At 49.7% G+C, this 24,952-nt stretch overlaps 1 protein-coding gene across 6 annotated transcripts in view; it reads left to right on the top strand.

The window, feature by feature from the left end:
- Positions 1-24,952, top strand: part of igf2bp2a (insulin-like growth factor 2 mRNA binding protein 2a) — a 209,393-nt gene that overhangs the window by 122,357 nt on the left and 62,084 nt on the right. For 4 of the 6 annotated variants that reach the window (XM_060827674.1, XM_060827673.1, XM_060827678.1 and 1 more), the window contains 6 exons: positions 2,627-2,902; positions 3,942-4,076; positions 8,308-8,430; positions 9,084-9,219; positions 18,053-18,175; positions 24,058-24,126. In XM_060827674.1, the coding sequence (XP_060683657.1) occupies positions 2,627-2,902; positions 3,942-4,076; positions 8,308-8,430; positions 9,084-9,219; positions 18,053-18,175; positions 24,058-24,126 (862 nt within the window). The remainder of the gene's footprint in view (positions 1-2,626; positions 2,903-3,941; positions 4,077-8,307; positions 8,431-9,083; positions 9,220-18,052; positions 18,176-24,057; positions 24,127-24,952) is intronic. The other 2 variants (XM_060827676.1, XM_060827675.1) reach the window with 2 other exon arrangements.

The following is a 24,952-nucleotide window of genomic DNA, read 5'->3' as shown; positions in this document are numbered from 1 at the left end:
GCCCCAGTGTTATACAGTAACAGACTTGTCCCCACCAGTACTGTACCCCAGTGTTATACAGTAACAGACTTGTCCCCACCAGTACTGTACCCTAGTGTTATACAGTAACAGACCTGCTCACACCAGTACTGTACCCCAGTGTTATACAGTAACAGACCTGTCCCCACCAGCACTGTACCCGTGTTATACAGTAACAGACCTGTCCCCACCAGTACTGTACCCCAATGTTATACAGTAACAGACCTGTCCCCACCAGTACTGTACCCCAGTGTTATACAGTAACAGACTTGTTCCCACCAGTACTGTACCCCAGTGTTATACAGTAACAGACCTGCTCACACCAGTACTGCACCCCAGTGTTATACAGTAACAGACTTGTCCCCACCAGTACTGTACCCCAGTGTTATACAGTAACAGACTTGTCCCCAGCAGTACTGTACCCCAGTGTTATACAGTAACCGACCTGCTCACACCAGTACTGTACCCCAGTGTTATACAGTAACAGACCTGTCCCCAGCAGTACTGTACCCCAGTGTTATACAGTAACAGACCTGTCCCCACCAGTACTGTACCCCAGTGTTATACAGTAACAGACCTGTCCCCAGCAGTACTGTACCCCAGTGTTATACAGTAACAGACCTGTCCCCACCAGTACTGTACCCCAGTGTTATACAGTGACAGACCTGTCCCCACCAGTACTGTACCTCAGTGTTATACAGTGACAGACCTGTCCCCACCAGTACTGTACCTCAGTGTTATACATTAACAGACCTGTCCCCACCAGTACTGTACCAGTGTTATACAGTAACAGACCTGTCCTCACCAGTACTGTACCCCAGTGTTATACAGTGACAGACCTGTCCCCACCAGTACTGTACCTCAGTGTTATACAGTGACAGACCTGTCCCCACCAGTACTGTACCTCAGTGTTATACATTAACAGACCTGTCCCCACCAGTACTGTACCCCAGTGTTATACAGTAACAGACCTGTCCCCACCAGTACTGTACCCCAGTGTTATACAGTGACAGACCTGTCCCCACCGGTACTGTACCCCAGTGTTATACAGTGACAGACCTGTCCCCAGCAGTACTGTACCCCAGTGTTATACAGTAACAGACCTGTCCCCAGCAGTACTGTAGCCCAGTGTTATACAGTAACAGACGTGCTTACACCAGTACTGTGCCCCAGTGATATATCACAGACCTGTCCCCACCAGTACTGTAGCCTAGTCTTACACAGTGTCAGATCTGAGCTTAGCTTTACTCTCTGATGAACAAGAAATGGAGCTCACGTACATCAACGTTGTAACATCACATGCGTTCACATTGAACGTGCCTTCAGCAGCTGCTGTGTGTGGGGCCGGACTGTGACTGTTTTGTGTTCCTCCTTATTTTGTCCTCTCAAAGCTTTACTCCTCAGTAAAATGCAAGTGAGCAGACGGCACCCTTTGGCTGTTGATCTCCATCCAGCAGGGTGGAATGCAGGCTCCTCCACGCGGTTTGGTGTATTTTTATTGCCGTGTTTTTCTCTCCGTTGCTTTCCACACTGTCCTCCCTGGCTGGGTGAGACAGGTTGTGCAGCCAAGTAATGCCCGCCAGAGCCGCCAACTGCTGAGGGAGCTTTGGTACCCTCTGAGGGGATGGGGGACGGACACTGTGAGGGGGCAGAGTGTGTACTCTCTGAGGGGTCAGTTTATAGAATCCCTGAGGGGGCATGGTGTAGACCCTCTTTGGAGAGCTAGGGTTTAATGTTTCATCTGGAGGAAAGCTCCTCTGACAGGGTTGTCAGGAATGCAGCAGAGTGCTGCCTCTGCCCTTGCCAGTCTGACTCTGAGAGGAGAGAGTCCCTGCTGACTGACCTTTCACCGGCAATAGGCCGAGATTGGGCGGAATGACTCGAGCCGGCTTGTTGCCCTGAGCCGCAGTGGTCTGAATCCACCCGATTCCCCCCCACCGATGGCAGGGACTATGCCGAACTCCAGCCCGGTGAGTACTCGGATGGGAGGCCCCTTGGCGGATGTCAAGAGCCCGGCGCAGATACTAGCCCAGAGGACGTGGGGCCTGTGTCCAGTCCATGTCCTGAGTCACCTCCCCTCTGCAGGGGCATTGAGGCAGCCGAGGGGCACGGTGGTCTTCTGCTGAGTGTAAGCCTCCTCCATCAGTCCTCCCCTTGTCCATCTGGGCTGGGGAGTGCTGCACGCAGCAGTCCCATGTAATCGTGGACTCAGTCAGTTCGCAGGGGTGCAGGGGTCCTCTCACTTCCCAGACCCCCACTCCGCGTTGCTCCTTGTGAAGGGAATGGTACTTGGGGGTCGCACCTGAGGCCTACATTCCTGATGTAGGGAACTCTGTGAGGGAAAGGGAGCACAGGTCAGAGAGTTTCTGTGGGCCAAAGGGAGGTCTTGGAGGTGGGCTTAAACTGAGAGCTGGTACCTGACCATCTGCCCCTCACGGTCTGTGAGGATAGGAGGGGCTGGTTGGGTGGAATGGCCTGTTTGCTGCGGGTGTGAAGAAGCGTTCGGCAGCAAGAGGGTGGGTTGGCGGTGGGTGTCTGAGGATGCCCCGGCTGTGTAGGTGGACGGAGTGACGTGACCCCGTGTGAAACCCCCCGTGTCGTCTCGCAGAGCACTCGAGAAGCTGAACGGACACCAGTTTGAAACGTACGCTCTGAGGGTCTCCTACATCCCCGACGAGGAGGCCATGCAGCCCCCAGCCCCAAGGTCAAGGCGAGGAGCCGGGGTCCGCGCCAGCCGAGAGCGCGGCCACTCGCCCGGACCCCCGCCTGCACCCAAGCAGCTGGACGTGCCCCTCCGCATCCTCGTGCCCACCCAGTTTGTGGGCGCCATCATCGGCAAAGAGGGACTGACCATCAAGAACGTCACCCAGCAGACCCAATCCAAGTAAGCAGCAGCAACCCTGCGGGCATCGGGATGGGGGGGGCATTTGGGTAGGGTGGGGGGGCAGGCAATAAGGGAGGGGTCAATGTCGGGAGTTGGGGAAGAGGTCAGCCATTGTCTGGGCAGGGTCAGGGGTCAGTCAGTGTCCTGGGGTGGGTTGGGTTGGGAGAAACTGAGGGTTCTGGCTGTATTGCGGGGTTGGGGGTCGGTGTGTGGAGTTAGCTTTGTCCTGGGGTGTGGGATTGATGGGGAGTTACCTATTGAGTCGATTTCTTGCAAGGAATTAAGGGATACAGGGAAAGTGTGGCTAAATGATGTTGAAATGCCCACCAGACATGACTATATGGTGGAGTGGATTTGATGGGCCGAATGACCTTACTTGCACTCCTATGGTCTTAATTCAGTTCCCCTATTTGGAGATTGGTTACAGGATAGATTGAGGCCAATCAGCCCATTGTATCCACTGCTAGGCCTCTCTTAAGAGCACCTCATCCCTCTCGCCACCTCTTCCCAATGACCCTGCAATGTTGTTCAGTTCAAATGAGAGTCTGTCACCGTGTTTAAACCCCCGGTTGACTCTAATTCCAGCAGACTGACTGACTGGGCAGAGTCTTCCTGCATCCTAACCACTCACCATTGCTTCTTTTCCTGAACATCCCCAGCCTGGGCTCTCCCGTCCTTCCCAGTCTACAATCCTTCCTGATTTTCAACGTCTCCGACTCCTCTCCCCTCAGCCCCCTCCTCACCAAGGAGATAGGCAGTGGGGGCCAAGAGGGGTTAATTGGTCTCCCCCACAAATCCCCAAACCCCCTCATCCCAAATCACCCCCCCCTCCCCGCTGACACACTCCCATTCCCCTTACCCCACAGAGCCCCCACCATCCCACCCCCACAGAGCCCTGCATGGTGTGCTCTGGACCTTTCCCAGTTTGTGTACAGACCTCGTGAGATGTACTGGGGTCCAGGCAGCTTCAGCTGTGGTTCAGAGACCAGGAGCATCCCAGATCTGACCCACGTTCCTCTCACTCTCCCTGTCCCTGCAGAATCGATATCCATCGGAGGGAGAATGCAGGAGCCGCGGAGAAAGCCATCACCATTCACTCCACAGCAGAGGGCTGTACTGCTGCCTGTCAAATGATCCTCAAAATTATGCACAAGGAGGCACAGGAAACCAAATTGTAAGTAGCCAGTGAGTGGGACCGGTATTTCAGTGTTTGCTGGGACTGGGGCAGCCGTTTCATTCTCAATTCATGGCTCTCCTCAGTCTATACGCTCTCTCCCTCAATTTCTCATTCTCCTCACTCTCTCCCTTCCGTGTCCCACTCTCCTCGATCCTCATTCTCCTCGATCCTCGTTCTCCTCACTTGCTCCCTGCATCTCCCACTCTCCTCACTCTCCCCCTCAATCCCCTCCCCCACTCTCCTCACTCTTCCCCTCAATCCCCTCCCCCACTCTTCTCACTCCCCCCCTCAATCCCCTCCCCCACTCTCCTCACTCCCCCCTCAATCCCCTCCCCCACTCTCCTTACTCTCCTCATCAATCCCCTCCCCCACTCTCCCCTTCAATCCCTCCCCCCCTCTCCTCACTCTCTCCCTCAATCCCCTCCCCCACTCTCCTCACTCCCCCCTCAATCCCCTCCCCCACTCTCCTCACTCTCCCCCTCAATCCCCTCCCCCACTCTCCTCACTCTCCCCCTCAATCCCCTCCCCCACTCTCCTCACTCCCCCCTCAATCCCCTCCCCCACTCTCCTCACTCTCCTCATCAATCCCCTCCCCCACTCTCCCCTTCAATCCCTCCCCCACTCTCCTCACTCTCCCCCTCAATCCCCTCCCCCACTCTCCTCACTCCCCCCTCAATCCCCTCCCCCACTCTCCTCACTCTCCTCATCAATCCCCTCCCCCACTCTCCCCTTCAATCCCTCCCCCACTCTCCTCACTCTCCCCCTCAATCCCCTCCCCCACTCTCCTCACTCTCCCCCCTCGATCTCCTGTCGACCTCGCACTTGTTTCTCTGTCTCTAACTGGACTGGCTGTGACTGGTTCATGGGGGTCTGTCCCCCTCTGCTGTCTAGGGGAGAGGTGCAGACTTGTTGCTGGTTATACAGTCACTTCTTTTGGAAGTTCTGACCTCCCGCTGTAAACACAACTGGTGAACAACCCAGCTCGTTCTCCCAGCCTGCCTCCCTTCCAGCATTCCTGTCCCTCTCCCTGCCCTCGCCAGTGTCCAGTCATATCCTCCCAGATTAGAGTTTTATGCAGAGTAAATCTCCCTCTCCCAACCCGCCGTAAAAAATAAATCCCACAACACCAGGTTATCGTCCAGCAGGTTTATTTGGAAGCACTCGCTTTCGGAACGCCGGTCCTCCAGATGGTTGATGAAGGAGCGTTGCTCCGAAAGCTAGCGTGCTTCCAAATAAACCTGTCGGACTATAACCTGGTGTCGTGTGTGATTTTTTTTAACTTTGTCCACCCCAGTCCAACACCGGCATCTCCAAATCTTAAAAATAAATGAGCAAGTTATAGGTGCGGTTGTCATGACAATGATTCCGGAATCAAACCCTTGAATTGGAAAGTGTCATTCCCCGTGTTTGAGGAGGGTCTCCTGCTTCAGTGGGCTGTTACAGGAGTCAGTTATTGGGTCAGGCTGACTGGACTCTTGGATAAATAGTGGGTGTGAAGGGCAAACGCTGCAGATTCACCAGAGTAGCACCAGCTATAACAGGTTATATTGACAGCACTGGGCAGGGTGATCTGTTTGAGCTGTTTAATGCTGTATCCCAGGCACTTGCTGTGCTTTTCCTATTGCTTCTCCTTTACTTCCTTCTGCCTGTCATGTTTGGTCAGTGTCTTCTGGCTCTTAACCCTTCCGCTCATGGGAACAATTTCTCCCTGTCTACTGTGTCTCTGCAGCCATTTCCATACCTCCTCGCAGCCTCTCCAATCAATCCACCGAACTGAAGTGTCTCATCCCTGGAACCATTTTATCTGTCCTTTCTCACATCCTTCCTAACCTGGTACTCGAAGCATGAAGTCACAGCCCAGAACTAAGACTGAACCAGTGTTTTATAAAATTCACTATGACATTCTTGCTTTTGTATTCTTGTCTCTATTTATAAAGCCTATGACCTCACGTGCCTTATTAAACAATTTCTTAACCTTCCAGTATAAAAGCAAATTACTGCGGATGCTGGAATCTGAAACCAAAAGAGAAAATGCTGGAAAATCTCAGCAGGTCTGGCTGCATCTGTAAGGAGAGAAAAGAGCTGACGTTTCGAGTCTAACTGACCCTACGTCAAAGCTTTGACAAAGGGTCAGGTAGACTCGAAACATCAGCACTTTTCTCTCCTTACAGATGCTGCCAGACCTGCTGAGATTTTCCAGCATTTTCTCTCAACCTTCCAGCTTCAGTGATATGTGCGCTTACACCCCAAAGCCATTCTGCTGCTAGACCTCCCTTTAGAGTTGTATTCTATATTTTACATAGCCTTCCTTATATTTCCAGCGTAAATTCATGACTACACATTCCCTGCAACAAAATTCCTCTGACAACTATCCACCTATTCTACTAGGCCTGCCTCTGTCTGTAAAAAAAAAGCAATAATTATTCTTTCTGACAGTTTATAACAACTTGCAAGGTTTGGAAATTGTGTCCTGAATTCTCTCATCAGTCATCGGCCATGGTTATGGTAGACCAAACCTCCTCAAAGTACATGAAGGGGATAACCGGGACCCTAACTTCTTCTTTTAAAGGCGGGTGCCAGGTGGCGTGTTCCAGATGCAACTAAATTTGTTAAGCTACCAGTCTTAAAGCCAGGCACACTATATGAGGCAGCACAGTGACTCAGTAGTTATCACTGCTGCTTCACAGCGCCAGGGAACGGGGTTCGATTCCACCCTTGAGCGACTGTTTGTGTGCAGTGCGTACAGTCTCCCTGTATCTCCCTAGGTTTCCTCCGGGTGCTCCGGTTTCTTCCCACAGTCTAAAGATGTGCAGGTTAGATGGATTGGCCAAGCTAAATTGCCCATAATGTCCAGGGATGTGTAGGCTACGTGGATTAGCCGTGGAAAATGCGGAGTTTCAGGGATAGGATAGAGGGTGAAGTCTGGATGGGATACTTTTCAGCAGGTCAGTGTGGGTTCAAGGTGCGAATGGCCTGTTTCCATACTGTAAGGGGGTTCTATGATTCATACACTATAATTAAAATAAACAAAAGGAAGAATTGGAATAACTTAACCCTATTGGAAAGAATAAAATAGTAGCTTATTTAACAACTAACCAGTAACTGGTCCAGTATAGTAACATCCAATAGGCACATCCTTGGCAAAAGCAAATTCAGTAAATTTGATGAAGTGACCAAGAAGGTTGACAAGGGCAGGGCAGTAGACGTAGTCTATATGGATTTCAGTAAGGCCTTTCTGAAGGTCCCACATGGTAGGCTGCTCTAGAAGGTTAATTCCCATGGAATCCAGGGTGAGCTGGCAAATTGGGTACAAAATTGGCTTGATGCTAGGAAGCAGAGTGCAATAGTGGAAGGATGTTTGTCGGACTGGAGGCCTGTGACTAGTGGACTAGAGGTCGGTGCTGGGCCCACTACTGTTTGTTATCTGTACCAATGATTTGGATGAGAATACAAGGCATGATTAGTAAGTTTGCTGATGACCCTAGTTTGTGGACAGTGAGGAAAACAAGACAAAATGCACTTCTTAAAGTCATAGTATCATCACAGTCATTAATACTGAACAGGGAAAGCAATAGTTCATGCTCCCAGCTCTTGGGGATGCTCACTGAATACTTTCCTTGGTCATAAATGAATGACCATTCACTGTCTTGTCCATTGGTCAAAGTAATACCCAGGTTGCCATCACTATCCCTTTTATTCCATGGACTGCCCCCTTGTTGGCAAATCTGCTCTCTGGCACTGTGCCAAACACCCTTTGGGAAGTCGACCCAATCACATCCAACGCATTGCCTTCATCCGCCCTCCCTGTCCTCTCATTGGAACAGATAACCAGTGCTGGCTATCTTTCACTGGGTCAACTGACTGAGGGGGGGTGGGGAGTAGATTATCATTGCTAAAAGCTTTGTCATCGTGAGGCATTTATTTGGATTTATGGTTACGGCGCTTTAGTTTGAATAGCGAGTCGAAACACCGATCAGCCATGATCTAATTGACTGGGGGTGGAGCAGGCTAGAGGGGTAGAATGACCTCCTGTTCTTATGTTCTGTCAAGGACTCCCTGGACAGAGGGATTAGATACCTGTCCCAGTAAAGTGCCTCAGGCCACATCTCAGTCACAGCAGTGCAATGGGGTTGGGTTTCTCACTGAGGAAGGGGTGGGGGTGGGTGGGAGGGGGAAGGAAGGCTGTAGACTTGAACGTGTGCGTGCAATGATTGTCCATGCGTTTTAGCACTGAGGAGATCCCGTTGAAAATCCTCGCTCACAACAGTTTTGTGGGACGGCTGATCGGCAAAGAGGGGCGTAACCTGAAGAAAATGGAACAGGAAACCGAGACCAAAATAACCATCTCTCCGTAAGTTTGCTCCGTTGTAGAGCTGGATACAGAACCTGCGCATCGGGGCTGTGGGGGGGGGCGGATTTTGAAGAGAGCTTGGCTTCTGTGGCCTGCGTTTTCTTTATTTTCTTCTCTCTCTCAGGAACTTTAATCTGGCGCCAGTCTACCATTTGAGCCCCTCTCTGACACTGATTCGTCAAATACAAGCCGTGTTTCTCCAGCATGGGGTTGGACAAAGTAAAGGCCCCTCCCTAGTTCCGAGCTGTCGCGTCAGACACTCTCGCGGCACGGTTTGGGATGCAGAGTCACAGAGGCGTTCATTGGCGCGCAGTGAGGAGGTATCACTGGAAGGGGGTGTTCCTGGAAATGAGGGGTTTTTGTTGGGGGGGGGTGGGAAGGTTTCAGGGAGGAGAAAAGGTGGGGGAGATTTAATAAAAAGGAAAGGGAGTGTATGGTAAATGCCACTCTTTCTTTATCCACGCTGGGAAACCCAGGATGCCATCACAACTGAACTGGGATGTTGGGTGGGTATCTCCTACCCTATCAGCTATGACCCCCGACCCCTCCCCACAGTGCGCCTTGAAGGGAACTGCGTTGGGACTGTCACAGGGAGAGCTGTGTGGTGTCGGATGTGCCTGTGTTCTAAAAGCATTTTTGTTGTGGCTGGCCAGGTTACAGGACTTGACGCTGTATAATCCAGAGAGGACCATCACTGTAAGGGGCAGCGTTGAGGCCTGCTCAAAAGCTGAAGTAGAAATTATGAAGAAACTCAGAGAGGCTTATGAAAATGACCTTGCTGCTATGAATGTAAGTTCCACCCGAAAGGCTTCGCCTGCTCGTCACCCAGCGGCTCACCAAAGCTGACCCTTTTCACATGGCACCCAGCTCACGCAGGGCACAGGGGCAGAGAGGAGCGGTGTAGGGTGCAGGCAGGAAAGTGGGCACGGTGGGGTCAGCCGTGATGTCATGGAATGGCAGAGCAGGAGAGAGGGGCCTAATGGCTGAGTGCTGATTTATATGTGGGTAACTGTACTGCTGTTGCGTCAGAGTCCCTGGGTCAAAATGGAGTCCTAGAGATCTCCAGCACGGAAAAAGGCCCTTTTGGCCCATCATCTCTATGCTGGTCCAAAACTACCTAACTATTCTAATCCAATATTCCAGCACTTGGCCCCAAACCCTAATATGCCGTGATATCACAAGTGCATATCTAAATATTACTTTATGTTATGAGCGTCTCTGTCTCGATCACCTTTTACAAGCAGAAACTCCCAGATTCTCACCACTCTCTGGGTGAAAAAGTTTGTCCTCACCTCATCTCTGAACCTTCTGCCTCGTGGTTATCTTCAGCCTGAGCTCCTGGTCATTGATTCCTCCATCAAGGGGAAAAGTTTAATTTCTGTCTATCGTGTCTGTGCTTCTCATAATCTTAAACGTCACAGTCACGCCCCCCTTTCAATCTCCCCTGCTCCGAGGGGAGCAACCCCAGTCTGTCCAATCAATCTGTACAACATCGAGGCTGTATTCAACTGAGTGTGGCATCCAGGGGGAGCCCTAGCAACACTGTAATCGGCGACAAACCTCTCTGCTGGTTGGAGTCAGACCTGACACACAGGAAGATAGTTGTGATTGTTGTTGGAGGTCAGTCATCACTGCTCCAGGATATCAGAATCTCTACAGTATGAAAACAGGCCATTCAGCCCAACGAGTCCACACTGACCTTCTGGAGAGTAACCCACCCATTCCCCTTCCCCTACCTTATTACTCGACAATTCCCCTGACTAATCACTTAGCCTACACATCCCTGAATTCAGCACGGCCAATCACATCTTTGGACACGGGGAGAATTGTGCAAACTCCACACGGACAGTCACCTGAGGCGGGAATCGAACCCGGGTCCCTGGCGCTGTGAGGCAGCAGTGCTAACCACTGGGTCACCGTGCCACCTGATATCTCTGCTGGAGTTGCTCGGGGTAGTGTCTGAGGCCCAACCATCTCCAGCTGCTTCGTCAATGACTTTCTGTCCATTATAAGGTCAGAAGTGAGATGTTTGTTGATGATTGCACTTGGGCCCAAAGCCTTGTATGCCGTGATATCACCAAGTGTACATCTAAATATTGCTCAATGGTCAGCACCATTCATGACTCCTCGGACACTGAAGCAGACCATGTTCAAATGCAGCAAGACCTGGACAATATCCAGACTGGGGCTGACAAGTGGCAACTAACATCCATGCCACACAAATGCCAGGCTATGACTTTTCCGATAGAGACAATTTAAACATCATCCCTTGACATTCAATAGTGTGACCATCACTGAATCCCCACTGAACAGATCTTGGGAGTTACCATTGATCAGAAATTCACCTAAATTCACCACATAACCTTAGTAGCTGCCAAAGCAAGTCAGAGACTAGGAATACTGTGGCATTTAACTTGCGTCCTGTTTCCCCAAAGCCTGTCCACCATCTACAAGGCACAAGTCAGGAGTGTGATGGAATTCTCCCCACTGGCCTGGCTGGGAACAGCTCCAACATGACTCAAGAAGCTTGACACCATCCAGGGCAGCACATCCACATCTCTCCCTCCGGCATCCCCTGCCTCCTCAGTCACTCTGTTCACCCTCCCCTCATCTCCAGGCCTCCTCTCCACTCTCTTCCCAACTGCTTCCCTGTTCTCCCCTTCCCTCACCTCCCCTCACACTCCCCTAATCTCCCCTCCTTCCCTGCTCTCCTTCACCCATTCCTTGGCCTCTCCTCTTCCTTTGCCTCACAATCTTCTCCCAACCCCTTCTTTCACCTCACCTTCCCTTCCCTCCTATCTAGCCCCTCTTCTCTCCCCCCCCCCCCCCCGCTCCTAACAATCCCCCCACACTTTCCATCTCTGTGCTTAACTTCCCTCCCCACCTCGCTTCACCTACCCTCTCCTCTCCTCAGCTCAACACCTCCTTCACCCCCTCCCTGTCCTCTTCTCCTATCCTCCTCCTCCCTCCCTCCCTTCCTCCTCTTTTCCCTTCTTGTTCTCCTTTCCTTCCCTCCTGTCCTCTCCTCTGACCTCCTCCCCTCCATTTGTTCACCATCCTTCCCTCTCCTACCCCCTCCCCGGACCCTTGCTCCCAACACTGCCACCTCCTGCGCTCACCTCCACTCTCCCTCCCTGCCTTTCCCACCTCTGCCCTCTCCCAAGCTCCCCTTCCCTCCTCCCCCTCCTCCCTGTCCCCTGCTCTCGCCCTCCCCCTCTCCTTTCCTCATCCTCTCACCCCCTTTCCGTTCTCTCCAACCCCCCTCCCGCACACACACACCCCCACACACACACCCCCACACACACACCCCCACACACACACCCCCACACACACACCCCCACACACACACCCCCACACACACACCCCCACACACACACCCCACACACACACCCCCACACACACACCCATGACTTGGTGAAGGGAGTTGTTCCATCCTTTCCTCCACTTCACATCACCTCTGCAGTGGAATGCAGGAGAGGAAAAACATCTCCCAAAGTATGCATCCGACTGGCTCTCGGGGATATTCTATTGAGGTCACTGCTGCTTTTCCTGAAAGGAATGGTGTTTGAATTATGCGGTGCTTCATCTGACGTGCAAGGATGAGCCTCTTACCAAGTGGGCCTCAGTTAAGAGTGTGACTCCACTCGGAACAGGCATCCTTATCAGCCTGTTGCCATGGCAACGAATGTGTATCTTTCCTATCCAGTGAGATGGCTGAATAATACTGGAAACTATTCTCTGCAAGTTTGAAAGCTTCCCCTGATGTGATGTGGGCTGCACTTGTTATTTGAGAGAGAGAGAGAGAGAGAGTTGCTCACAGGCACGCTCCCGTTCATTGGGCCAGTGCCAGACTTTGTGTCATCAAAGATGTCAAGTCCCAGGATGGCACACACTGACCTTGTGGACACAGCGTTTGCAGGATATGCTGCCATATCTCAGTCATTTTTGCAAGGTTCCTTCTCACTGAGGCGAGCAGTGACCTTGTTGGGGTTCGTTCACTTTCTGTATCAATCACGGTGCGGGGGGAGGCAACGGGAATCCGTATTCGTGCAGTCGACACACACAATTATAAATTGGCCTTTCAGCCAGTCGTGCCTGGCTAGCTGTTTAGTCAAATGAATTCTGCACATTGTTCTTTTTTCCCTTCCTGGAAGCACATAAGAAATGGGAGTGCTGCACCAGCATATCTGATCATCCACTTTGACATCCCCTTTCCTCACTACCTGCGTCTCTGCTGATTCCTCAGTATCCAAAAATCTGATCGTGTCTATGTTGAACGTTCTTCTGCAGCTGTACAGGGCCCTGGTGAGACCACACCTGGAGTACCGTGTGCAGTTCTGGTCTCCAAATTTGAGGAAAGACACTCTGGCTATTGAGGGAGTGCAGCGTAGGTTCACGAGGTCAATTCCTGGAATGGCGGGACTACCTTACACTGAAAGACTGAAGCGATTGGGCTTGTATACCCTTGAGTTTAGAAGACTGAGAGGGGACCTGATTGAGACAAATCAGATTATTAAAGGGTTGGACACTCTGGAGGCAGGAAACATGTTTCTGCTGATGGGCGAATCCCAAACCAGAGGACACAGCTTAAAAATACGGGGTAGACCATTTAGGACAGAGATGAGGAGAAACTTCTTCACCCAGAGAGTGGTGGGTGTGTGGAATGCTCTGCCCCAGAGGGCAGTGGAGGCCCAGTCTCTGGATTCATTTAAGAAAGAGTTGGATAGAGCTCTCAAAGATAGTGGAATCAAGGGTTATGGAGATAAGGCAGGAACAGGATACTGATTAGGAATGATCAGCCATGATCATATTGAATGGTGGTGCAGGCTCGAAGGGCAGAATGGCCTACTCCTGCACCCATTGTCTATTGTCTACTCAATGACTTGGACAAGTGGCCTACTGCCCTGTGGAGAGGGGACTTCCACAGATTTGAGAAACTCTTGAGCGAAATGAATTTTCCTCCAGTTAGAAATGGTTGACCCCTTGTTCTGAGAGTGCGACCCTTGGGTCTAGAGGCCTCAGCCAAGTGGACACACCCCGCCCCCCCCAGCACCCACGCTGTTGTGCCCTTGAAGAACCGACTCGCCTTGCTTACCTTTTGTTCTTCTAAACTTCACAGGATCTGGACCTAATCTGCTCTTGGGACATGCCCTCAGCCCAGGAATCAACCAGCGAACCTTTGTGTCCCCTCTAAGGCAAATATAGTGCCTCCTTGAGCCCAAACATATATGCTGTATCCCAGCTGTCACCTCACCAGTGTCCAGTAGTAAAACAATTTTATACTGGTACTCCATTCTCTTTGTAATATAGGCTAACATGCCATTCCCTTGTCAATAGCTTGCTGTTCCTGGATGTTAACTTATTGTGATTCATTTACAAGAACATCCAATCCTCTTGAGAAGCATTTCACTCGTGAAGAAAAATTCTGTTTTTGTAGAAAAAAAATCCATCTGAAGTGGAAAACGTCGCACTTTGGTCACCTTGCATAATTTCCATGGTCTTACCCCACTCATTTAATGTGGCTATTGCTGTTGTAAAGTCCTCACAGCTTGCTCTCTCACTGAACTTTACATTGGCAGCAAACTTGGAGGTATGGCGTCTTAAGATGAGGAGAAATGTCTCCATTTCTAAAGGTTGTGAATTTTTACAATTCTCTATTCCAGACAGCTTTGGAACATGAGCCATCGAGCCTGTTCAGAACAGAGGGCAATAGGTTTGTTTTTAATGCTCTGGGAATTCAGGGAGATGAGGATAGCTTTCTTGAATGGTGACTATGGCTTGCAAAAGGCACTTGGCCTGTTCCTACTCCTGAAGTTACAAATATTTTCTCATGCACCTCTCCATAGAAATTATGACACACCACTGGAGAGGATGGGACTTGAACCCTGGCCTCTTGGTTTAGAGATAGTGACACCGCCACTGTGTCATAAGCCCCTTAAATTACTGATGTCTGAAATCATTGATTTTGATTGTGAATAGCCGAGGCCCCATTACTGACCCTAGCCGCACTCCCTGCTTATCAGCATTTCTTTGCTTCCCGGCTGTTTCTAACTCCATGCAAAAATCACTGAACCCAGTGCCACAAGTGCTGAGTTTGTGAATGCCCTGCCTGGATTCACCAACTTTTAGGGCATTTAAATGGTCATTGGAAAAATATAGATGGATGGTAATGGAATGGTGTAGATTAGACGGGCTTCAGATTGGTTTCACAGGTCGGCACAGCATTGAGGGCCGAAGGGAGTGTACTGCGCTGGAATGTTCTGTGTTCCAAGGAACCTCTCGCGTGGCATAGCTTTATTGAATGCTATGTGCAAATCTAAAAATCCACTGACTAATCTAGTTAGCTGTGACCACAAATCACCCCTTATAGGTCTGTCAAAAGCACCTCCACAATTACGTTTTGATTTTCTAAATGCCCCTGCCACCACATCCCTGATAATAAACCCTCCTGAGGCTGATATTGCATTAATGACGAACCCCTAATTCCCTGTTTTCAGTCTCCCTCCCTCCTTAAAAAGTGGACTATTTATCTAACTCCGTTTTGAAGGTTTCTTTTCCTGAACCTCCTTCCTTCTCCTGTTGAGGCAGCTGATTCCAGGTTGTCACAGCTCTCAGTGTGACTGAATAAAACACCTCACGGTTCCCTCGGTTTCCTTTGGCAATTGTCATTAAATTCCTGTTCACGGGTTACCGGACTGGTTATGAACATTGCTCTCAAACCACCTCCACAGTTAGCTGAACGATCCCCGTCATGTTCCACTGCCTTTTCTCATCCTTCTTAACTGCCGTGTCGAAACAGCAGGAAGGTTTCTGCGTGAGACTTCTTACTATCTGCCCATTATGTTCAACTGAAGTCTGTCTCCTTGCTGTACGTTGTACCATCTGCAATTCAGGACCTGGGTAGGCAGGGAGACACAGCAGTGAAAATACCATCTTGTAACACCATTCTCTGCTTTCTGCCCCAACTGGCTTTATATCCACGCTGCCACTTTTAATCCCACTTGTTTGCTGACAGATTTATTGTTTGGTCCTTTGTCCAATGCTTATTGAAATTCCCGAGAAGCAATATCAACTCCCCACCCCAGTCCCTTCATCAATCCTCTCTCCATTACTTTCTGCAATCCTTCTTGTAGATGGGACACACTGCTGCTCCTAACTCTGTCAGTGGTGGAAGGAGTGGATATTGTAGGTGGTGGATGTCGACACAAATCTTGCTTCAGAAAGACCCCCCCCCCCCCAGCCCCTTCCATCTCAAAGAGTACAGTTGGTGAGAGGTGAAGTTTTGCGATGTAGCTGAGCAGCAGCTCGATGTGTGAAGTGGAGGGGTAATATCCCGATAGAACTGAACAAAAGTGATGCAGGGACTCCGGATCAGAGACAAATCTCGTCACTGCCTTGATGTGCATGCACCTTAAGATGGAGAAAGTGGTTCGGAAGGCATGTGCGATACTTCCCTTTATTAGCTGAGGCGTTAGAATTTGTAAGAGCAGGGGAGTTATGTGAGAACTGTATAAAATGTTGGTTCGGCCACAGCTGTGCACACTTCTGGAACTTGCATTATCGGAAGGATGTGATAGCGCTGGAGAGGGTGCAGAGGAAATTTTACCAAGTTGTTGCCTAGGCTGGAGAGTTTCAGTTATGAAGAGAGATTGGACAGTCTGGGGTTGTTTTCCATAGAGCAGAGGAGACTGAGAAGGGGCATGACTGAGATGTAAAAAAACATTATATGGGGCAGAGATAAAGTAACAGGAAGAAACTTTTCCTCCTGATGGGAGGATCAGGGGACAAGGATTTAAGGTAAGGGGAGGAGGATTTAGAGGATTTGTGAGGAAAAACGGTTTCACCTCGAGGGTGGTAGGAATCTGGAACTCACCTGCCTGTAGAATGCTAGAGGCAGAAACCCTCATAACATTTGAGGTATTTAGATGTGTATTTGCGATGCCAAGGTATACAAGGCTTTGTGCCAAGTGCTGGAAGATAGAATTAGAATAATCAGGTGGTCGTTTCTGATTGGCATGGTCACAATGGGCTGAAGGGCCTTTTTCTGTGCTGTAGATCTCTCTGACTCTATGGCCAGCTGGACAGTGATCTGGGAGGGTCACAGGGAGATCTAACCACTTGTGCAGAGGAAGGGTGTTTGAGGAGGCTCAGTTTGAGAGGTGATCACTACAAATGTAGACGAGGCCGAAGCTCAGCCAGAAAGTCACAGAATGTTTTCCCGCTCTCCCCCCACCCTCTGGTCTCTCACACCCGCATAATATGGTCAAGGGGAGTCGGTATGACTTCATGAAGTGGAAACCTTTTCCTGACAAATTTGCTGCAGTCCTTTGAGGAGATAACAAGCAGGATAGATAGAGGGGGACCAGTAGATGTAATATATTTGCATTTTCAAAAGACACTTGAAGTAATGTCCATACAGCTATTTAGTAAGCTGACCATTCGTGTTGGAGGGAGTATATTAACATAGATAGAGGATTGGCTGACAGATAGAAGACAGCGAGTTGGGGTTCCCAACTTGAATTTCCTCCTAGGGGCATTGTGGGTCCAACCACATAACATGGACTGCTCACCACCACCTTCTCAAGGACAGCCAGGGCTGGGCAATAAATGCTGGCCCAGCCAGTGATATCTACATCCCGCAAGTGAGCGTATTAAATAAAAAGGGGACATTTTCAGGCTGTAACTAGTGGTGTGCTGTAGGAGTTAATGCTTGAACCACAATTACTTACAACATACATGAATGACCGTGCCCCTGCTGTATTACTCTATGATTGTGTGCCTCTGTTGAGGAAAGTAAATGGACTATCACTAAGTTTGTAGATGACAGAAAAATAGATGGGAAGGCAAGTGTGGAAGATACGTTTACATAGCCTCACAAAATGAGAAGTTTCCATTGTTCCATGTAACGCACTGATCTGGCCTCCCCCTTTTTCCTCACGATTATTCTGAGGTTAAACAGCAAATGTTCTAAGATGGTTAAATTCCTTGTGATTTATCCATCCTCCATCAGCTTCTCTTTCACGTCGTTCCCAGTAACTCGGGTGACACGTTCTTTTACCGAGGACTGTTGCGTCGTGCAAATACCATTCCGCTGCTGAGGAAAAAGTGCACCCCTCAAGGTCGCAAAGCCCAACTGGAGATAAATAAAAAGGCTGGGGTCAGAGAAGAGTTTGAAATTGCTGCAAAGTCAAGAAATGGGCTGGGGTCAGTCCGAGCTTAGTTGCTGTTTGGTCAGATTCCATCTGATCAACAGTTACAGGTGATCATTCCGAAGCACCCAGCCTCTTTAAGGTTGTGGTAATGTCAGCGACCACACGAGTTACTACACGTACAGATTTATGGTTTCTGTGCGCTGTCGGCTCTCGGTACTTCTGGCCAAAGTGAGTGAAAGTATTCACTGGTGACTTGCATCCCGTCAACCTCGCTGTCTCTGTCGATATTGGGTGGAGGCAGAGACCGCTGTCCCATAGTCAGAAAGCTCAGGCCCAGTCACAGACACCTGAGGGATGGCCGGTTGAGAGAGAGAGAGAGATGGGTGTGAGGGGTTTAGGATCGAACATCGAGACACCCAGCAGACGTCAACTATCTCCAGCCCGGCTCATGCCCCTTCTTTTGTTTTCAGCAACAAGCAAACTTGATCCCCGGGTTGAACTTAAATACCCTGGGAATGTTCTCGTCTGGACTGCCGGTGCTTCCATCCACAAGTCGGCCCCGTGGAGCTGCTGCTTCTTACAGTCCGTTTGCGGTGAGTCTCCTTCTCTTCACTGCTTCTAGTCGCTCGAAGCCATTGGACAATAGGGGGTGGTGATCTCACAACCCGACAGCACATGTTCCTGCTGCAGGGCATTATGGGACAGAGCCTCCACTCCCCTCCCTCTCCACTTTCCCGGTGTATTGTGGGATGGAGGACGCACATGTTTCCCAGAGGGTCCTTTTAACTGTTTGAGTGGAGAACGAGCTCAGGTTACCGAGCTGACTAAGGAACTGGACAGTCGTTCACGCCTGTGTGTGTCAGTCATTGTCACTGTTGTTTAATGGACTTCTGTTCGTTTGGGAGGTGGGGGGTGGGGGGGGCAGTGAGGACCGCAGATGCTGAAGATCACAGTTGAGAGTGTGGTGCTGGAAAAGCGCAGCAGGTCAGGCAGCGTCTGAGAAGCAGGAGAGTTGACGTTTCATAGAACATAGAACATAGAAGGATACAGCGCAGTACAGGCCCTTCGGCCCTCGATGTTGCGCCGACCGAATCCTACCTAACCTATACTAGCCCAATAACTTCCAAATGCCTATCCAATGCCCGCTTAAATGACCATAAAGAAGGAGAGTTCACCACTGATACGGGCAGGGCATTCCATGAACTCACAACCCGCTGTGTGAAGAATCTACCCCTAACATCTGTCCTATACCTACCACCCCTTAATTTAAAGCTATGTCCCCTAGTAACACCTGACTCCATTAGCGGTAAAAGATTCTTAGTATCTACCCTATCTAAACCCCTAATCATCTTATACACTTCTATCAGATCTCCCCTAAACCTTCTCTTCTCCAATGAGAACAGCCCCAAGTGCCTCAGCCTTTCCTCATAAGATTTTCCTACCATTCCAGGCAACATCCTGGTAAACCTCCTCTGCACTCGTTCTAAAGCTTCCACATCCTTCCTATAGTATGGCGACCAAAACTGCACACAATACTCCAGATGAGGCCTCACCAGAGTCTTATACAACTGCAACATGACCTCAGGACTCCGGAACTCAATTCCTCTGCCAATAAAGCCCAGTACACCATATGCCTTCCTCACAGCACTATTTACCTGGGTGGCAACTTTCAGAGATCTGTGTACATAGACACCAAGATCCCTCTGCTCATCCACACTACCAAGTAGCCTACCATTAGCCCAGTAATCCATCATCTTGTTATTCCTACCAAAGTGAACGACTTCGCACTTAGCTACATTGAATTCCATTTGCCACATTTCCGCCCAGCTCTGCAACTTATCTATATCCCGCTGTAAAATCAGGAATTCCTGATAAACAGCTTATGCCTGAAACATCGATTCTCCTACCCCTCGGATGCTGCCTGACCTGCTGTGCTTTTCCAGCACCACACACTCAACTGCTGTTCCTTTGGTACTGACTCCTCTCTGGCCCTACTGGCCATTCTGCTGATGTCTCTGCTGAAGCAAATCCTCACGCTGTCCTTCCCTGAATCTGACCCATGCACTGACCGGCTGTGATGATGGACTCTGTCAGCCCCATTGCCTGATAACATTGACTATAACTTGCTGTAAGTGACATGAAGCAGGGCAGGAGCAGGTTCAGAGGCAGGGGCAGTATGCCTCATTGATCTCTTTTTGCGATTCAGTGATAATCCGGCTTAGACTCGATGAATAGAGGCTTCTCATTTATATATTGCCTCTTACATCCATCTCAAGAGATGTGCTTCACAGCCAGGGAAATACTTTCTGATGTGATTAACAAAGTCCCAGCAAGAGAATTGAACCAGTGAAACACAAGAACTCCTTGCTGCATTTCCAGTCGAGCAATGGAGTATTTTTTATTTACAAATCCCAAGCAGGTCCACTCCCCCCACCCTGTTGGGCTACGTCAGCTTGAATGATCTTGGAAGGCAAGGTGATTGCCTTACGGGGATGTCACTGGGCTCGCACTCTGGGCTAATGCTGTGGGCACACCAGGTTCAAATCCCACTGCCGCGACAGCTAATCACTCTGCCGACGAAAGCTGCCCTCAGTCTTGGTAACCATGACAACTAGCCCCAAGTACCATAAAAATGAATCTGGTTCAACAATGCCCTTTAAGGGTGGAAATCAGCTGTCCTTACCTGGTCCGGCCTAATGTAACGCATACAGCAGTTTAGTTGACCAAGGTTATCTAAGAGATCTTGATTCAATTGGACCATTGAGCTGAGGAGTGGAGAATGGAGTTTAATTTGCATAAGTGTGAGGTATTGTGTTTTGGTAAAACAAACAAGGCAGGAGTTATATAATTAGTGGTAAGGCCCTGGGTAGTGTTGTAGGACAGGGAGGCATAGGGGTTCAGATACAGAATTCTTTGAAATTTCCATCGCAGGTAGACGGGTTGGTTAAGAAGGTGTTCAGCACGCTTCTCTTCATTGCTCAGACCTCTTGAGTATAGGAATTGGGACGCCATTGTCCAGGGCTTTGTGCATTTCTATGTCACCCTGTTACAAGAAGGGTAGTATTAAATTGGAAAAACATTGACCAGTATGTTGCTGGGGACAGAGGGTTTGAGTTATAGGCTGGGCCATTGTTCACTGGAGCATAGGAGAGTGAGGGGTGATGTGATAAAGGTTTATAACATCACGAGGGGTGTAGGTAAAGTGAACAGCAAGGGTCCCTTTCCTAGGATGGGATGTCCGAAAACTAGGGAGAAGGCGAGCGGCGAAAGTTTTAGAAAGGACATGAGGGGCAATGTCTTCACGTAGAACGTGGCTCCTGTGTGGAATGAACTGCCAAAGGAAGATGCAGATACAACATTTAAAAGATGTTTGGATAAGGACATGAATAGGAAGGGTTTGGAGAGGTATGGGCCAAATGCAGGCAAGTGGGATTAGGTGTGTGGTCAACATGGACTGGTTGGGACTGAAGGGACTGTTTCCGTGACTTTGTGACTCTTAACAACCCCCTCAAATAACGCAGCCAGCCAATCATTTCAGAACAGGCTGGCCTTACCTGTGATATCCACATCCTAAAAGGCTTAAAGAGAAATCACATGGCCTTCTCTCTTGGGTGCAAGTGTATTTGGAGGCCAAGTTGACTGTGATGATCCCTTTCCAATCTTGTTTCGGAAAGATACGGATCTCCAAATGTACGTCAGTCAGCCCCAGGGTGCAGGCTTCAGTTCCTTGCTCTCCGCCTGGATCTGACTGTCTGAGTTGTCATGTAGTGTGTGGGTGCTTTTAATTAAGGTATTGGTGTTGTTCAGGAAGGTATTAAACATTCCCCTCGCAGTGTGCGAGCAGGAGAGCACATGGAAGGAAACACATCTGATTGGTCAGACTTTCCCTCGGAAGTCGGATTTGAGAGTAGCCGGCCGATAAAGTCAAGAGGTCAGAAATAAGTGCTGCGTGTTATAGCGGAGCGTGGGCCGTTCTCTTTACCATACTTGACCGTGAGTATAGTGAGTAAATTCGGGCCCCTTATCTCAGGAAGGATGTACTGGCCCTAGTGTGGGCCCAGAGGAGATCCAGGAAAATGATCCCAGGAATGAAAGCCTTAACACATGAGGGATGTTTGAGGACTATACTCCGAGTTTAGAAGGATGAGGTGAGGGGAAGCTAACTGAAACTTGCAGAACACCTGGATGGAGTGGATATTGGGAAGATGTTTCCGCTAGCAGGAGAGACTTGGACCCGAGAGTACAGCTTTGGAGTAAAGGGAAGACTCTTTAGAAGAGAGATGAGGAGAAACACCTTCAGCAGGAGAGTGGTGAATCTCTGGAATTCATTGCCACACAAGGCCAGGTCACTGAGTATATCTAAGACAGCGATAGATAGGTTCTTGACTGTTGAGGGGATCAAAGGTTACGGGGAGAAGGCGGGGGAATGGGGTTGAGAAACGTATCAGCCGTGATTGAAAGGCGGGGCAGACTCAGTGGGTTAAATGGCCTCCTTTCTGCCCCTTCACCTTCTGCTTTTATGATGCTGTGATGGGAAGGAAAGGAGACACTTGATCCTGGAATTACAACCTTGGGGTTCGTTAAGAGCTCGAAGACCTATACCCCTCCCTCCCGAATGAAGCTGTAGTTGATAGACCTGGGGGCTGCTGATGTGAGTCACCTTGTAAAACACTGATGGGAGACATCACCCCGTGGAAGTGATGAGCTCCCACTTGGACTGCTGTCAGATGGTGTGTCCTGTTCCCACCTCATTGCAGAGGTCAAAGGATTTTGCCACTTTACAGCGAGTTAGAAACAATCCACTGTAGGTTTGAATTAGCCATCAGTTAATGTGAAGGAATACTTTGCATCTAAAGATGCTCAGGTAACATCCCTCCCACAGTTTGGCCCCAGGCTCTGACTGGATTGTGCAGATTCAGGGTGGAGGGGGTGTATGGACTCCGCCTGTAACCTGAGGCATGTGTTGTTGCAGTTTCTATGTTATAAGAGTAAGCTGGTGCTTCACGTCGGTCCAAGATCTGACCAGTTGTTCTCCTGTACTCTGTTACCCAGCTGAACAACTTGGTTGAATCCCGTATACGTTTACGTTCTGAAGCGCTGTGCTTCCAGGAATGAAGCTGTGCCTTTAATTCTTTGCACACACCCTCAGATAATTCTCTTTGCAGATTTGTTGCTTCCTTCTGTCTCTCTCCCCATCTGCCTGTCGATCTTGTAAAGGTCTACAGCACAGTAAAAGGCCCTTCAGCACATCACAATCTGTCGATCTGTCTTTGTGTGTCTAACTGTGTTGCTCCGTCTGTGTCTGTCCCTGTCTTTTGTGGATGTGTGTATCACACACACTCCCTCTGTCTCTGCATGTGTCTTCCTCACTCTCCGTGTGTACCTCTGTCAACCTCCCTATCTCAGTTAACAAATTTTGAGAAGATTTGTAGCTCAGGTTGAGGTTCTGGATGTAGGTTGAGCTGGAAGGTTCATTTCCAGATGTTTCATCACCCTACTGGGCAACATCTTCAGTGAGCCACCAGGTGAAGCACTGCTGATAATTCCTGCTTTCTGTTTATATGTTTGGGTTTCTTTGGGTTGGTGATATCATGTCCTGTAAGCTTTTTCCAACCGGAACTCTATCAACAAACACATCGAGTTAGACCCCAGCTACCACCCCCTGAGGAAAAGAACAGGAGATGACATCACCACAGGAAATGACATCACCAACCCAAAGAAACCCAAACATATAAATAGAAAGCAGGTATTATCAACAGTGCTTCGCCCGGAGGCTCACAGAAGCGGTTACCCAGTAGGGTGATGAAACATCTGAAAATGAACCTTCCAGCTCAGTGAGCAAACCTACATCCAGTCCCTACACCATGTTTATCTTTCTCTAGCTCAATCTCACTCTGCCCCCCCCCCCCCACCCCAGTCTCTCAATTCTCTCTCTCTTCTTTATCTCTCTTACATTTTTCCTGTCCTCTGCTCAAACTTACTTTGTCTATTTTCTATCACTGTATTTCACTTTGTTTCTATTTCGCACAGTGTGGATCGATGAAAATCAAGGTTGTTTAAGTTGCCTAACCTTGTCCAAGGTGGGTGGATTGAGAGGTCCTTGAGCAAAATCAGACAAAAGAGATTTTTCTATACGTCGACCTTCTCTGCTAGGAGTGTGTGTGTGTGTTTTTCTGTTGCACCCAGTCCGAGCCTGTATGGGCAAACCCAGCATAGTACAGATTTTCTACTGGTGTCACTAGGAGCTGATTCCTGTTCCTAAGTGACTGCAGATAGGAGAAGGGGAATAGACAAAAAAAAACTGCAGGTGCTGGAATCCAAAGTAGATAGACAGGAGGCTGGAAGAACACAGTAACCCAGGTAGTGTGGTCACACCAGAAGCATCGACCTGGAGAAGAGGGTGAGCAGTTTTTAACTTAAATATAACTTGTACCAAACCAGGAATGACTGATGTGTTTTTCCTCTCCTGATGTAGAGTCATCTGTGCTACCCTGGTGCCCTGTATAATACACCTGCAGTCGGTACAATGGCCCAGCTGTATTCTGTAAGTGTGACACCCTAAACAAGTGCCAGAGAGGCACACCTTTATACACGTGTATCTACCCTCCTGCCTTGCCTACTCACTGAGCTCTCGTTGACCTCCTCTGCTCTCCTGTCACTCCGTGCTGCTGAATCCAGGCACTGTTGCTCCCACACTGAAAATTACAACCCTCACTTGCTGTGTCCGCTGCTAACTCCACAGAACCTCAGTCCCACGTTTGAGACCTGGTAAACCACACAGGGTGGGCCGGCAGGGCCAACACCCGTGCGCTCCCGAGGTGCATCACACAAGCACTCCCGAAACCAGCTTCACAGGAAACAAAAACAAGGGGATGGGGTCGGCAGAGTTGGCCAGCAGCTGGATTAAGGGAGAGGTTAGCAGGAGCATCTGAACAGGGGCAGAAGGGGTTTAGAGGATCACAGGCTGAAGCCACAGCTGTTGAGGACCGCGTGAAGGGGTTCTCGGGAGGCACAACCTCGCAGGGGTGCCGAGACAGGGAACGTTTCGGGGCAGGAGGAGGTGAGAGAGAAGGAGGAATGCAGAGAGTGGGAGTGATGTACAGTACCAGTGCAGAGTGTGTGGAAGGGTCATAGTGCAGCATGAGGTTAAAATGGAGGGTGAATGCAGAGAGCTGCAACAGTTACAGGGCAGGAGAATGTCAAACGGAGGAGGAGGGCGATTGCGGATTTGGCAAACACTAAGAGAGGTGGGATATTTGGAAATGTATCTACACTGGGAGCCAGTGTACAACACAGTGCAGTAGTGGTCACAGAATGGGACATGTCACACTTGGGGATGTAGGGTTTGGTTGAAATATGTGCTTGTGCAG

This window comes from Hemiscyllium ocellatum, chromosome 7 (genome assembly GCF_020745735.1).
Source record: "Hemiscyllium ocellatum isolate sHemOce1 chromosome 7, sHemOce1.pat.X.cur, whole genome shotgun sequence".
In the NCBI taxonomy this organism is placed as follows: Eukaryota; Metazoa; Chordata; class Chondrichthyes; order Orectolobiformes; family Hemiscylliidae; genus Hemiscyllium; species Hemiscyllium ocellatum.
Note: the sequence above shows the minus strand (reverse complement) of the source record. Positions and strands in the feature narration are given on the sequence as shown.